The sequence below is a fragment of the Neoarius graeffei genome, chromosome 27 (genome assembly GCF_027579695.1).
Source record: "Neoarius graeffei isolate fNeoGra1 chromosome 27, fNeoGra1.pri, whole genome shotgun sequence".
NCBI classification, from domain to species: Eukaryota; Metazoa; Chordata; class Actinopteri; order Siluriformes; family Ariidae; genus Neoarius; species Neoarius graeffei.
Window position 1 is genome coordinate 18,033,720 of NC_083595.1, and position 14,956 is coordinate 18,048,675.

A 14,956-nucleotide genomic window follows, 5' to 3' on the forward strand; every position below is an offset into this window, starting at 1 on the left:
CACTTCCTTTTGGGCTGTTTGGTGCACCCGCTACGTTTCAGCGGCTGATAGATAGGGTCCTCTGCCCCCATGCCACCTATGCGGCTGCCTATCTCGACGATATCATTATCTATAGTAATGACTGGCTGAGGCACCTCCAAAACCCGAGGGCTGTCCTTAGGTCGCTGAGGCGAGCGGGTCTCACAGCCAACCCAAAGAAGTGTGCAATTGGGCGGGTGGAAGTACAGTATCTGGGCTTCCACTTGGGCAACGGGCAGGTGCGTCCCCAAATTAACAAGACAGCAGCAATTGCGGCCTGCCCGAGGCCCAATACCAAAAAGGAGGTGAGACAGTTTCTGGGGCTGGCTGGCTATTATCGTAGGTTAATATCGTAGGTTAATATCGTATTATCGTAGGTTAACGGGGAGAACCCCATGGAGGCTTGGGGAACCTAACTATTCGGATGTCACCAGCCCACTGACTGATCTGACTAAAAAGAGGGCACCAGATCCGGTCCAGTGGACGGAGCAATGCCAGCGGGCTTTTTCTGAGGTAAAGGCTGCACTGTGTGGGGGGCCACTTTTACACTCCCCTGACTTTTCTCTCCCCTTTATGTTACAGACGGATGCATCGGACAGAGGGCTGGGGGCTGTTTTGTCCCAGGAGGTGGAGGGGGAGGACCGCCCAGTGTTGTACATCAGTAGGAAGCTGTCGGTGCATGAGGGGCGCTACAGCACCATTGAAAAGGAGTGCCTAGCGATCAAGTGGGCGGTCCTCGCCCTCCGTTACTACCTGCTGGGATGCCCTTTCACCCTCTGTTCAGACCACGCGCCCCTCCAGTGGCTCCACCACATGAAGGATGCCAATGCGCGGATCACCCGTTGGTATCTGGCACTCCAACCCTTCAACTTCAAGGTGATCCACAGGCCGGGGGCGCAGATGGCCGTGGCGGACTTCCTCTCCTGTCGGGGGGGGGGGTGGAGTCGGCTGCAGGCCGGACAGCCGCCCGGGGGTATGTGGCAGCGGGGGCGTGGCCAAGCGTCGGTCTGTGACCGGAGGGCGGAGTCGGGGAAGTTAAGTGGCAGAATCATTGCACCTGAGGTTGATTAATGTGTTTGTGTGTCTTCCCCAGTGACTGCGCCCTATTTAAGGAAGAGAGCGAGAGCAGAGCGGGCTCTCTCCCCAACCTGACCACAACAGATGTGTGTGAGTGAGTGAAAGTGTGAGTGAAAGAAAGCTGAAAAGCAAGCTGAAAAGCTATAATAAATGGGTTTTGTGAACTCCGTTCTGGCCTGCCCTCCTTCTGTGCCCCACCCACCCATCCGAACTGCTACATACACAAAGATCGATAGATAACAGTTGTAAATGTCACTTAATTCCACGGTGTCAATAATGGTGGAAATGGTGAAAGTGATCACTATTATCGACACCTCACATGACTTCTCAAATGCGCATTTAGATACAAAATGGTGACTGTCAAATGAAAGAATAAGAAGCAAAGTAGGTTTCGACAAGGATATCATGAAATATCATTGAATTTTATCAGTATAAACATGTCAATGATCTTTCCACCATGCTTACTTGCCATGATAATGTCCGGGTTTTCCTCAAATTGCTGATCGTGCTAAAAAAAAAAAAATTCTCTCTCTGTTAACGAGCTGTGCCATCAGATGATAAGATCAAAGGGTGAGGGGGGGGGTCTTCTGGTTGAATAATGAACCAGTTACTGTTGTAATTGAAACTCACCTTTGTAAAATTTTTTTATTGATAAATCTGAAAAGGTGTCGATAATTATGGACTGTTGATAATCGTAGCTGCTGCTCTACTATAATTATTTCATCTGAGATTATTTCAGTTTCGCTCTTAAACAGTGTATCTTTCTCTTTCATATATTTCTTCCTTTCTATGCATTATACCAGCACAAAGGCTATACAGTACTTCCTTCCTAGTTAGGACAGTTGTTGAAATAGGATTATTTTCTCATGTTATTTGCCATTTTCACTTCATTCTCACAGTCATGTCTTAACTGTACTGTATTTACTGGTCATATTAGTCGCAAGCTGCATGAATATTGTGACCATCAATTATGTGACCAATAAATACTGTTAAGACATGGCTGTGAGAATGAAATGAAAATGGCAAATAACATGATAAAATAATCCTATTTCAACAACTGTCCTAAATAGAAAGGAAGTATTGTACAGCCTTTGTGTTGGTATAATAAATAGATACATAGATAGAAATGAAGGAAGAACTATATGAAAAAGAGAAAGATACACTGTATAAAAGAAAAACTGAAATAATCTCCCTAAAAATAATTATAGTTGTAAAAGAGACGTTCAAAAAAAATGAGCAGAGACTGAACTGGAAAAGGAAAAATAACAGTGAAGGGGAGTGCTATAAAGATATGTAAGGAATGGGGTAAAGATGAAAAAAATAAGAGGAGGTAATGAAAGGAAAAAAGTCAGGAGATACTTTTCTTGGGGCAAGTTTGATCAGATACGACGGTTTAACACACAAGCAATGTGAGTGGTAAGATGGTGGCCAGATGGCTTCACTCTGACGAGCCTATGAGCTCTCCCAGATTTTATGTAGAGTTCAGTGATGGCCAGACCAAGGTTCATGATAACGGTACAAACACCAATATTGGGCTATAGACCGTTTGCACTTCTGTCACGAATCTCCCATGATGCTCTCTGATTTTGTTGTGTCCAGCATCTTTGTGGTATAGCATCCATGCCCTTACAGAAAAACCACATGAACTTCACATGTGATTTCTCACATGTGAAATATGTGGAAAATGTGTTTTGCACATGGGAAACATGTTATTTGCACATGGGAAACATGTGGTTTTGGCCCAATTTTATGTGAATCACATGTGGGAATGTTTTCCACATGTGGTCTACATGGTAACACATGTTACAAAATCTGATACCATGTATTCCACGTGTGATCACATGTGGGTAACGTGATCATGTGAAATACATGGGAAATTCATGTGTTTTTTCTGTAAGGGTGGCAACTGAGGAGAGTACATTGGTGAACTGTAGTTTTTCGCAAATATATCATGAACTGAGTAATAGTGACAAGGTCAGATACAGGGAAAAGATAAAAGAATGTTCAGGAGTGGATCCGTACAGCAATGTTGTACAGTATGAAGACGATGTATGGATGTGGCCGAGTGTGAATTACACAGACATCGTGAATTACCTGGTGTTAACTAGTAGCTTCGTCACTGGTACCAACTGATGTACGCTATCATTTACTGTTTAGGGCAAGTTTACTGTAAGGATCTAGTAGGTTCCTGATGTGGGCAAATGTTACACAAAAAAACAACCTAATTATTGACGTCTTCTAAGGCAACATTTTACAGAGCTCAACTACCTACATTTTACTGGGGCTTTGTGCTATGCATTTGTAACTGCAATATAAATTGGAATAGTGCTTACATGTATGTCACATCTTCATATTTATTTTTTTTGCGGTGCGGTTTCCATCAAATCTTGCGCTCTGATTGGCTGGCGAGCCTATGATACGGACCTCAGTTACGGACCTCTGGCGACTCGCTTGTTCACAACAACAAACATAGTAGCATTTTTTGTCAACATTTATCTTTTTTTAAATAAGATTTATTTATAAGATTATCAAAAATCATACATTTTTGCCAGCATTTCTCAGGGGAATAGCATTAATTTTACATCATGGATAGCGATAATGACAGTCTTCACAGTGAAAGTGAGTTTTACTACCTTGAGGAAGAAAAAATAAAAGAAAACATTTCAGGAGAAAGTTAAAAACCTCTAACTTGCTAACGCCGAGCAAAAACATGGCTGAATCCTGAATGATTCAATTTTGCATAAATAGGGGACTACATAGGCAGTAAAATGTATTTTTCCCCCCTCCCATGGAAGTGCACTTGTATACCGAGGAGAAAGCAATTTGCATTACAGCCGTGAATGAGGATTCAAAATGGCAGCTCGCCGCGGCTCAGTTTTCCCTTTCAGGTGCTCTCGTTTTCTGTTAGAATTTGGTAAAGGAAAAAATAAATATATTATTTACCAGCTTAAGATCGGTCCGTATGGTGAAATACCGTGACCTCGACCTTGAATACTGACCTCAGCCCAGAGGGCCTCGGTCAGTACTTTCAAGACCTCGGTCACGGTATTTCACAATACGGACCTCCCAGCTGGTAAATAACACATATATTTTGTCTGTGGGTCACATAAACGGTTACGGTAGCAATATAAACTTACCCTTTATGAAATGATCTGCACATACTTGTACATATTTGTAGCTGGTCTCTTATGTCAGATTTTTTCAGATTTGCAAGCCACTGTCTCTGTAGTTTACGGGTTAGATCTTCCATTTGAGGTCCTTCTCGTATTTTAACAGTGGGTAAACTAAAAAATCTGACTCCAGCCTTAGCAGAATTGTTGGCGCAGCTGATAACTGCACAAATTTGCGGCATTTCATATGCTCTGACTTTATAGTCTATTTATTTTACTATTTTACTAATTTATAATGTGCAGTACTTTATAAGGTGACTCTCTATGCAATACTTTTATAATGTGCAATACCTCACCCCATAATGTGAAACGCAACACATTCACCTCAGGACTGTGCACCTTACCTTACAATACTTCATAATGTGTAATATTTTATCTTATAATGTGAATCTCTCGTGCAATAATTTATAATGTGACTGTCTCTGTGCAATACTTTATATGTGCAATACCTCCAGTGGCGGCTGGCCCATAGGGGGTGCTCGGGCGCCGCCCTCCCAGATGTGGAGGGAAAAAAAATGTGTATATATAATATATACATTTTATTATCAATGTCAGTTTTACTTAATAGTGTGTGCCTACATGCAATCTAAATTATTTAAACAACATTTCCACCAACTGACTCTCATTCAACAGTGAATTTCCACCGACAGACTCGGATCATTTCTCTTCCTGGGCGCTCAACAAAGCGCCCCAGAAGTGCAGCGAAATAGCCAATCGTGTATGGTTGCTAGGGAAAAATAATAAATATTTGGCCAATCAGCATCGCCGAATGTAATGGTTTTGGGGCGCTGGAAATGTCGCCCCTGCTACAGAAAATGTGGGAAATGTTTGGTTGCTATGGTGATAAACTTGAGGTCTCAGGTCAGAATCAGAACTTTTCTTTATTATTATTGTTAGTTTTGGTTAGTGTTGTCTCTCAGTTCTGAACTGGACAGTAACTTCAAATCCTTCACTCTCTCACACAGAAATCTTACCCTCATCTCAGAAACGCGCGCGCACACACACACACTACCTCTCTCTCTCTGGTTAGAGGTGATGTTCAAAACTAGACTTTTGGTTCATACTGGACAATAATCGCTCCCCTCCCCCGTTTCACAGAAATACACCTAGCTCAAAACACACCCCCACACACCTCATTTCATAGTCATTCTCTCACACAGAAATCTTACGCTCACCTTAGAATCAGACACACACACACACACACACACACCACCTCTCTCTCTCTCTTTTCATGCAATCACTCAGTCCCACACTCACCTTAGAAGCCTCCCTCTCTCTCACTCATTCACACTCTCTCTCACACACACAGTTGATTTGTACAGATTCAGCTGAAATCATACCCTTGCTGTAAACTTCTCTCAAGAACTTGAGTATTGTATTTGATACCGTTCCTTTCCAAAGCATAAATGGCGCCTAATAAAGCTGTAAATTGTTAATTTACTTTATCTGTGAAACTGCTGATTTTGAGAAGGAAATTAAATTATTATTGTGGAATTGTCGTCATTTTCTGACTGTTCATTTGAATGCTCATACTGGATTAGACAGGGAAATCTATTGGCACACCAGCCCAGCGGCGCGGGAAGACATTGTCGACAGGGGGTGCTGTGACGTGACCTGGGACATTTTTTGAAGGGGGTTCTGGGGGTCCTCCCCCAGAAAATTTTGTATTTCTTAGATGCAATTTCCTGCATTTTAACCAATCAGGCGTCCGAAATCCTTTTAAGCTTGCAATTGCAATATTTCGTTTAACTGCCGACAGTTATAGGCCTAATCCGTAAAAACGACGTTTTTTTTTTTTTTTGAGTGATAACGGAAGAATCTGAAGCCTGTCTGTCAATGACAATTCTCAGTTAACACGATTACGAAGGACAGGTTATTTTAGAAGCAGAAGCGCACAGCTGTGGTTTAACAGTCGCAGGTTTTACATCTGCTCTAGATAAACTGAAGGAGACGCGGATTCCACCCGATTACAGCCTTACATACCCAGATCCAGTCAAGCGAGTGTGCATTTCAAATACAGTAGTTAGTCGCACGCACGCGCACACACACACACACACACACATGAAACAGAACAACACTCTCGCTGGAACAACACAAACACCATGGTTCTCTCAATCAACAGACCGAAATCCATGAACCCACTCATCCTACTACTATGGGTTAGTAACACTAACTTAGTATTCTATTGCAAAAATCACTCATAAAAGTGATGCAGCGGTATTTCACACTCTCCATTAAGAAAAGTAAAAGTAAAACATGATGAGCATGGACACACCGTTTTAAACGAACATTTTTAAGACTGTAGTTACATCTGAGTCATCTTCAAAGCACGATGCTAGCAACACCTGCACTTGTTCAAGGCATACCAAATAGGCTCAAGTGAACACGACACAGCGGGCAATAACCAAATGGCCTTACCTTAAAACGCTGTCTTGATCATATGACTTCTCGCAATTATTCCACTTAAATCCACACGGTTCTCTTCTGAGACATAGTAACTATTAAGTATCAACTAACTAACTAACTAACTCTTACTCTTCTCTACAGACGGTCGACTCGTACTCGCTTCCTGTTGTAATTTCGCGCGCTGAAAAGCTGAACGTCAACGTCACGACAAAAAAAATTCTGATGGTCCACTAGGCTACATATTAAGTTATAAGTTTTAATTAAATCCTTTTTTAAATAACTAAAATGTAGCCCTCATCAATCCTACATCTAAAACATGACATATAAAATCAGCAGAGCCAAATGAAAACAAATAAATAAACAAATATATTTTCACGTAAGTTTTGTTTTATGTTCATGTCAGTTTTGAGGGTCCACCACCAGGGGGTGCTGCCGCACCCCCGGTTCCCGCGCCGGTGCACCAGCCCCACCAAGAATTTTTTTCACCAGTCGCCACTGAATACCTCACTCCATAATGTGTAAGGCTGCTGGGCCATAGAAGGTTCACGCTGCATGCTGCACGCGTGTAAAGAAAAGTGGACAAACGTAGCATGACTTGCTCTGGGCCATAGAACGGCGTTCACGTTGCACGCTGCACACTTCACGCGTGAAATGAACATGCACACTTTTTTCTAGGCGTGAAGACGGAAATTCCAGTCAATGCATGCGGTCACCGCCGCGCCAGCCAATCAGAACGGGTCTAGGGAGATAACGCTATGCTTTCAGGGGAAAACTTCAGAAAAAATATAATTGAATGGTATAATTGAAAAATAGTTCTTCATCGGGATTGTCAAGCAGATTATAGAATGTTCGGTGAAATTCACCACGGGTTTCTCTCAGAAGGAAGTGTTCTCGGCTCCAAATTCTGTTCCTTTTTCTCTTCCTCTGTCTCAGTAAAAGCAGAATGAGGCAATCGTCGTCATCCGAAGAGTCCATATTGTTGGTTACTCGGTCAAAGTAGAACAGACGCAACACGTGAACATCCAAGCATGAAGTTTAATGACCCAGGGTCCGGTTCTTCACGTGAACGTGCAGCGTGAACCTTCTATGGCCCAGCAGCCTAACACAACACATACACCTCAGACTGTGCACCTTACCCCCCTTCTCTCTCTCTCTCTCTCTCTCTCTCTCTCTCTCCACGCTGTTTGCACTGTTATTGGAGATGCTTTAATCTCATTGTACATGTGTATAGTGACAATAAAGGCATTCTATTCTATTAAGGTACTTGTGTTATTCCACAAAGATGGCGGATACAGCTAAATCAGACAGGTTTACATGGTCTAACATTTTTTTTCAAGATTAATACGACTCGAAATGATTGATGACAAATTGTAAATGTGCAATGTAAATGTACACGGTTAATGTTGTTGGCCAAGGTTTTAGTGCTGAGTAGTTAGAACATATATTTCGTCTAAACAATGCAAAGAGTGAAAGTGAAAGGGTTGTATGGGCGATAATATGAGGATGACCGATTAAAAGCTCCGCTGACGAAAAATACCATGGAACCAGTAACTAGAGTAATAACCTCACATTTCAGCTTGTATCCGATATTTGAACATCGAAACTGATGACAAATTGTAAATGTGCAATCATTTCGAACAGTATTAATCTTGAAAAAAATCGGTGAGACCGTGTAAACCTGTACTGAGATTTGAACATCAAAAGATTATATAGCCCAATATTAGTTTTTGTACCATTATCAGCAGCCTGGCCCTGGCCACCGGAAGTTCTCAACCGCGCTGTGGATTGTGGGATATGTGAAAGGGGCGAATACCTTTGGGGTGTTACTATTGCCATGTGATAAGGCTAACACAAAGATTGGATTGATTTTCGTCCCAGACCGTGTGAAAGAAGCTGAATCGGATTACGAATAAGAGAACAGTCATGGACTCAGCACCAGCTGTAAACGTGAAGAACGTTTTATATGTTGCATACCTGATCGCTGCTTTGGACGTAACGTGGCTTTTCCTCCAGATTTCAATAACACCGGTAGGTCTCGACGCACTTTACCTGATAATGAAGAGAAACTAGAAGGACACTCGGTAGCGTGCATACTACTGCTAAGCCACATATTCGGATTTGCATCAAAACCTAATCAACTGGGCCTTGGGCCATGGCGAACATTTCCTCAAACTCCAATCAAAATCCGTTCGCTACTTTTTGAGTTACGTTGGGAAAAGAACAGAAGAAAAACCGGATACATCCGGATTTGCATAAAAATCTAATCAATTGCTCCTTAGACCATAGCCCACCCTTACTCACTTTTATCAAAGTCCATTCACTACTTTTTGAGTTACGTTGGGAACAGTCAGACAAACAAACTGAGGTGAAAACAGAACCTTCTCCAACAAAGTTGGTGGGGGTAGTAAATGATGTGCTGTTACTGTCCACAGTAAGGCTCACTTATTTCTGTGTTTCTGGTTTAACAATGCTCAGCACTGAACGTGTAACCGTATTTTATGAATTAGATTTGTACTAAATGTATTAATTAAACCTAAATCTGAAAATTCCAAAAACTTTACAGGTCCTGTGATGCCTAACGATGCGTGTATCCATAATATTTTTTTCTTTCACCTCTGACATTTTTGACATCTACTTCAAGATCAAAGACTACATGTGAGTGGGCAGTACAGTGCTATTTACTCCCTGCGGTTCTCAAGCTCCAATAGACCTCTTGCAGTCACGTGACCGGAATGTAAACAGCCACCATCTTGTCGGTCAACAACAAAGCTGAATACTGCTGCACTCGTGTACAAAATGGATCAATTTCAACCGACGGACTACACGGCTCATTTTTCTAATGAACAGATAACTAGATATATGTCTAAAATAAATGACCTACAGATTAGTGACCCTTATCGATTACCGGACGTAGTTTTCACGACTGTGCCAGTGGATATTGAACTGCCAGAGGTGGAATACCCAGATGTGTATAATTACCTCATTAACTTTCCCTCGCTGTTCAGTGGTGAAGCACTGCGTGCTTATAAATCTCTGGACAGTTATCTTTACAGAAATTCAGGATTTGTCAGCCCCCCTCAGATGTGCCATCTTGTAAACAAGAAAATAACAATCCTCATTGGACGGGTAAGTCACTTAAGTATTGAGTACTAGTACTGATACTAGATATATCAGTAGTATCTAGTATAGCACTGGCCAGCCGATTATAGAATAGAATAAAGTAATTCCAGCTGTAATTCCAAATCGTCCGTCTTGTTTACCATGGATCTGACGTTGGAGAGGTAGAGGCTTGGCAGTGGAGGTTTGAGTGGCTGTTTTCTGAGCTTAGTCAACAGGCCGGCTCTGCAGCCTCGCTTTTGCTTCCTCTCCCGATGCCGCCTTCTTCACCTGCCAGACCCGATAACAATTCACGGAGACCCCGCTGGTCTCACTATCTCGTCCGGAATGTTGTGCATGCGATGGAAATCGCTACAAACCGTCATTTTCTGCTGGAAACCAATGTCCAGTAAGTCCATACGGTTGTAGTGGATATTGAATCCGGTACAGACGAACAACACGCAAAAATACACACAAAAAACATAAAAAACGTGCACAGGTAGGGAGAGCTTGTAGCCGCAGCATCGCCACCATGCGCCGCCATATCCACTATTATGGTTGAATATTTTATATTATCAGTTAGATCAAGTATCAGTAGTCTATCACTATTACTGTATATATGGTATACCTGATAGCAGCAATCCATTTTGCATGCCTGTCAGGGTCCTGTGGCAGCCTACTGTCAAGTGTATGTGAGCATCATGGGTTTCCCACACTTGAAAGGGAAGGACTCGGACACAGGATTCCACTCGTCTTATGTTTTATTGATTTTCAGTGGAGTTGATGTTGTAGTAGATATATAGTAGGGTTTTCCAGAAGAAAAGGTAGAAGCAGAAGTGGAACTAGAAGTAGAAGGTGGAAATATGCGTTTGACCGACAAGATGGCGTCTGTTTACAATCTGGATCGGGTGTGACGTCACATGCAAGTGGTCCATACCATCCACTGAGAGGCTTAGGTTGAAAGTATGGATTCTCTATATAAAATCTGGAGAACTCCTAGGCTATTCAGTCCCCCCAGGATTTCGCAGGCCTTTTTTGTGATTGTTGCGGGCTAAAGTGTCTGATGTTGTTGTGGGGTTTTTTCCAAAAAATTGCGATGAAAGTTGCGGTGTTTTTTAGGTTTTTGTTGCAATTACATTGCGGGGGGAAGTGAAAGTTGCGAGAAATTGTTGCGATTTTTTTTCTTTTTGTGATTAAAATTGAGTGATATGTTAAATATTAGGTTATTACTGAAAAACTATTGATTAAAAAAAACAAAGGCACTGAGAAATGGTCCTATAAACAACTTTTTACCAATATAAAAGATTACTAGGACTACAAAAATGCAGAAAAATAGGCTTTACTTATCCAAATGCACCTGTTGGTTCAAAAGTTAAAGTGCATAGAACCTCACAGCACAACATGAAGTTACCTTAAAATATAATATAAATGCCTCAGCTTTCATGTAAGAAAAAAAACTATTAATACTAGTACTGTGTGCAGGCAGTCTCTCCTGAAGACTAAATTAAACAATTATAAACTAATAAAATAAATGGCTCAGGCTTCATAGAAGAAAAAAAAACAATTTGAACAGAATCTCACAGCTGAAGCTGCCTAAACAATGGAAAATAGAATACTATTTTGGCAAAAATGTTGGCATCCATTAATTTCTTGTATTAAGTAAAAAATAATGCAAAGTGTACACAGTCTTTCACTGTAAACATAACACACTTAAAGTAACAGAATTTAAGCCTATATAAACACTGACTCATACATGCTGCTTCTCTTGAACGTATACACGGAAGTAAGGCGGAAGGTAGTTTGTCGACGTCACCTCAAGACGACGCCAACGATTGGTCAAATTTGCGGGAAAGTTGCAGTGATTGGATATAATCGCAACACTGCCCTGAATTCACGGGGATTGGTTGAATTTGCGTTGAGTTGCAAATCGCAACATCGCAAAATTCTGGAGGGTCTGGCTATTCCCTACTGTAGAGATGAGTGAAGCCATCCAGCCGCCATCTTACCACTCGCATTGCGGGTATTTGGCATATGTGTTAAACCATCATATCCGATAAAATTTGCCCCAAGAAAAGTATCTCCTAACCCCCCCCATTACCTCTTATTTTCTCACTTATACCCCTATTCCTTACATTTCTTTATAGTGCTCCCCTTCACTCTTTTCAGGCATGAAAATCTCTCACCTTTCGGCGAAATTTGCCGTTTTGAAGTCAAAAAGGGTGACCTACGCGAATCGTGTAGATCCGAGGAGATTTTTTTTGGGGGGTGGGTCGGGAGATTTTTTTTTTTTAATTATCATATGATTGACTTAATACGCAAACTGAGCACTTCAGAAATAGGCCCTTTAAATGACACTTGGACGGTCAGTAAATCCTCCTGGCTGCTTCGCTGCTGAGAACCAATCATATGCCAAACTGCGTTCCATTATTCCAATCATGCGCACACTCTTCACGTGTACTTGGAGTGCATGGAGAGAGCCTGTGGTTGAATTGCAAAGCTGCGAGAACGAGAAGCAGGACATATCCACCTGGGGCCATTATTAAAAAATGTTCTGTTTCCGGTCCACCGGCCGGGTGAGTGCCGTTTGTGCGGGTGAAAATTTTTTTTTAACACCGGTTTTTCGACATTTTTTTTGGGTTCGTAAATCTAAACTCGAACTTGACATTTACGCATTCCCAGGGCTTTCCACTAAAGCTCATACTGCCTCCGCCGAGTGCGCGCGCGCGCACACCGCATGTCGGGGCCGCGGATGAGTTCCTCTCCCCTGATCAACGAAGTCTGCTGGGAATTTGTGGTTATTATCGGTACAAACAGCGCGAATCACAACTTAAATGAGTGCGGTTCAGTTTGACATTATTGTCAGTCCGTTAGATAAACATTTAATTTTATTAAAATCGAAAATTAATATTTAGAGCCTGTGGGCTACAAAAATAGTCATTAAAGTAGCCGGCTGGACTTAATTGTGTAGCCGCAGCCGGTGCTTGTGGAAAGCCCTGTCGAATCAGCTCTGCGCATGCGCCGTGCGGCACAAAAAAAATGGCAGCCACCATGAAGGAAGGAGATCCGGAGTTTTCAAACATTTGCTTAAGTGTGAAATCGCAAAATGGTATTCTAGCGAACAACAAAATAGTAAAGATTCAGAAAAACAAATCATTCAGTGATTATTTTAATAGTGTAATTTCATCCGAACTAGGCCTAACGGTCGATTTAGAACTACAAAAAGTCCATGTGTTGGACATTTTAAGTACCTTTGTAAAAGTTTTGCAAATGTTGCAGTCAGCATTTAAAATGCTAACTTAAAGTTTTTGTACAAGTTTCAGTTGATTAAACTGTCATTTTATTAAATGTCTGCTTTTGTAATAAAGTACTGAAAGAAAAAGCAAACAGAGCATTGCGATTTCTTATCCATCCATATATATAATAAAAAAAAATTAAAAATAAAAATCCCTCCCTCCCGACTGAAAATTTTTTTGCTCACCCGGTGGACAGGAAACGGATTTTTTTTTAAGTATGGCCTGGGACAAGGCAGACCAGAGCGTAACTTGCACATTTACTTGCATTTACCAGCGGATTGAATTTGGTGTGTAATGGTTTCAATCGTTTTCATATTTTGTGCGGTATAACAAAGTTACTGCCGTTCGCTACAGCTTGCGTTGAACACTGCCAGAGCTAGCCGAAGCTCTGGTGAAAATAATAGCTCCCGTTTGCCAGATATTAAGTTAGCTTAAAGCTTGTGTAGTTAACGGTAACATAAAAGAAGAAACACAAACTTCTTTCGATTATCTCTGTAATTGGTATTTCAGGGACGTGTGAGAATAATATTCACGTGAGGGGCTGAAAAGGCTGAAGGTGAAGTGGTAAACTCTAAAACTTGTTAGCCTATGCTTTGGCCCATGCTTGAAGCCTTTTGTGACAAAATAAAAACTTGTGAACCCTGGTCATTTTTACACTCCACTGTTTTACACTGTTATTTATTGATTCATTAAAACGTAATGGTTTTGAGCCATCTAAAATATCGAAAGCAGGCGTCTCGCATTTACTGCCCGGGCTCCACCCATTGACAAGACGGGGCGTCAATTTTTTTCAGCGCGAAATTAGAGAGAAGACAACAGGGAAGAGTGTGTCACGAAAGGCTTGTCGTGTGTTTAGACCAAAAGCCACTAAAGCTGTTGTGTAAATCGTTATGTTGATATTATTTTTAGTCGCTGCTGTAGCTTTTGTCACCATTCTAAGTCAGCTAGCCTACTCCTGGCCATTAAAGCTTTAGTAGTTTCTGGTGTGAACACATAGACCGTGAGCCAGGGCCTCAAAATATGGAAACAGTTACCGAAAAAGTGGAAAAGGCTACCATACCTTTTCTGAAAGCTTGGATTCTCAGCTTTTCAGTGATGTATGATGGCCATCTGACAAGAGTAGCTGTTTTGAGTTATCACACATAATGTAAACTAAGGTTGAGAAAATATTGCGTATAAATCAAGCAGAACACTGTATTCATTTTGTAATGTAAATTCCATGAAAGTTGGGACCTGATATAAATTATATCTGGTGGACATGTATTAAGGACCCTTTGAAATATCTCAAAATGCTGAATAACTTTTTCTAAAAATGTTTTACCTCAGACTTTCAACTCGACATGTCAACAAATTAGAATCGTACACTACTGTTTTGTCTTTGAAAAAACACCATGTCTGTTATCAGACTGAAAATCCCCCCTCCAAATCAGATAATATGGGTAAATGGTACATTTTCTGAATCCTCAGGGTCATGCCAGTATTTCAGTGTTTGGATTTTGTTTTTATGGTGCTCCCTGGTGCCACAGAATTAAAAGACAAAGGATGACTTAGGCAGAAATGGAAGGAAAATGTGTGTGATTAAAAGTTTGAAGAGCTCCAGGGTTGGCTGTACTCATCTAAAATGCTCACAAAAGGATTTAAATGAAAGCTCAGAGTCTCCCCTTTAAAATGATGCCAAACATAACAAAAAATATTCCAATATGTCCAATATAGATTTCGGCAATATCAGTGTTCTGCTTGATTTATACACAATATTTTCTCAACCTTAGTTTACATTATGTGTGATAACTCAAAACAGCTACTCCTGTCAGATGGCCATCATACATCACTGAAAAGCTGAGACTCCAAGCTTTCAGAAAAGGTATGGTAGCCTTTGCCACTTTTTCGGTAACGACC

The 14,956-nt window shown here is 41.3% G+C and overlaps 1 protein-coding gene across 3 annotated transcripts in view; it reads left to right on the plus strand.

Annotated features, from left to right (window-relative positions):
• The first annotated feature begins 8,481 nt into the window (after positions 1–8,481).
• slc22a18 (solute carrier family 22 member 18) overlaps positions 8,482–14,956 on the plus strand; it is a 182,068-nt gene continuing 175,593 nt past the window's right edge. For all 3 annotated transcript variants that reach the window (XM_060911733.1, XM_060911734.1, XM_060911735.1), the window contains exon 1: positions 8,482–8,699. In XM_060911733.1, the coding sequence (XP_060767716.1) occupies positions 8,595–8,699 (105 nt within the window). In that variant the 5' untranslated portion in view covers positions 8,482–8,594. The remainder of the gene's footprint in view (positions 8,700–14,956) is intronic.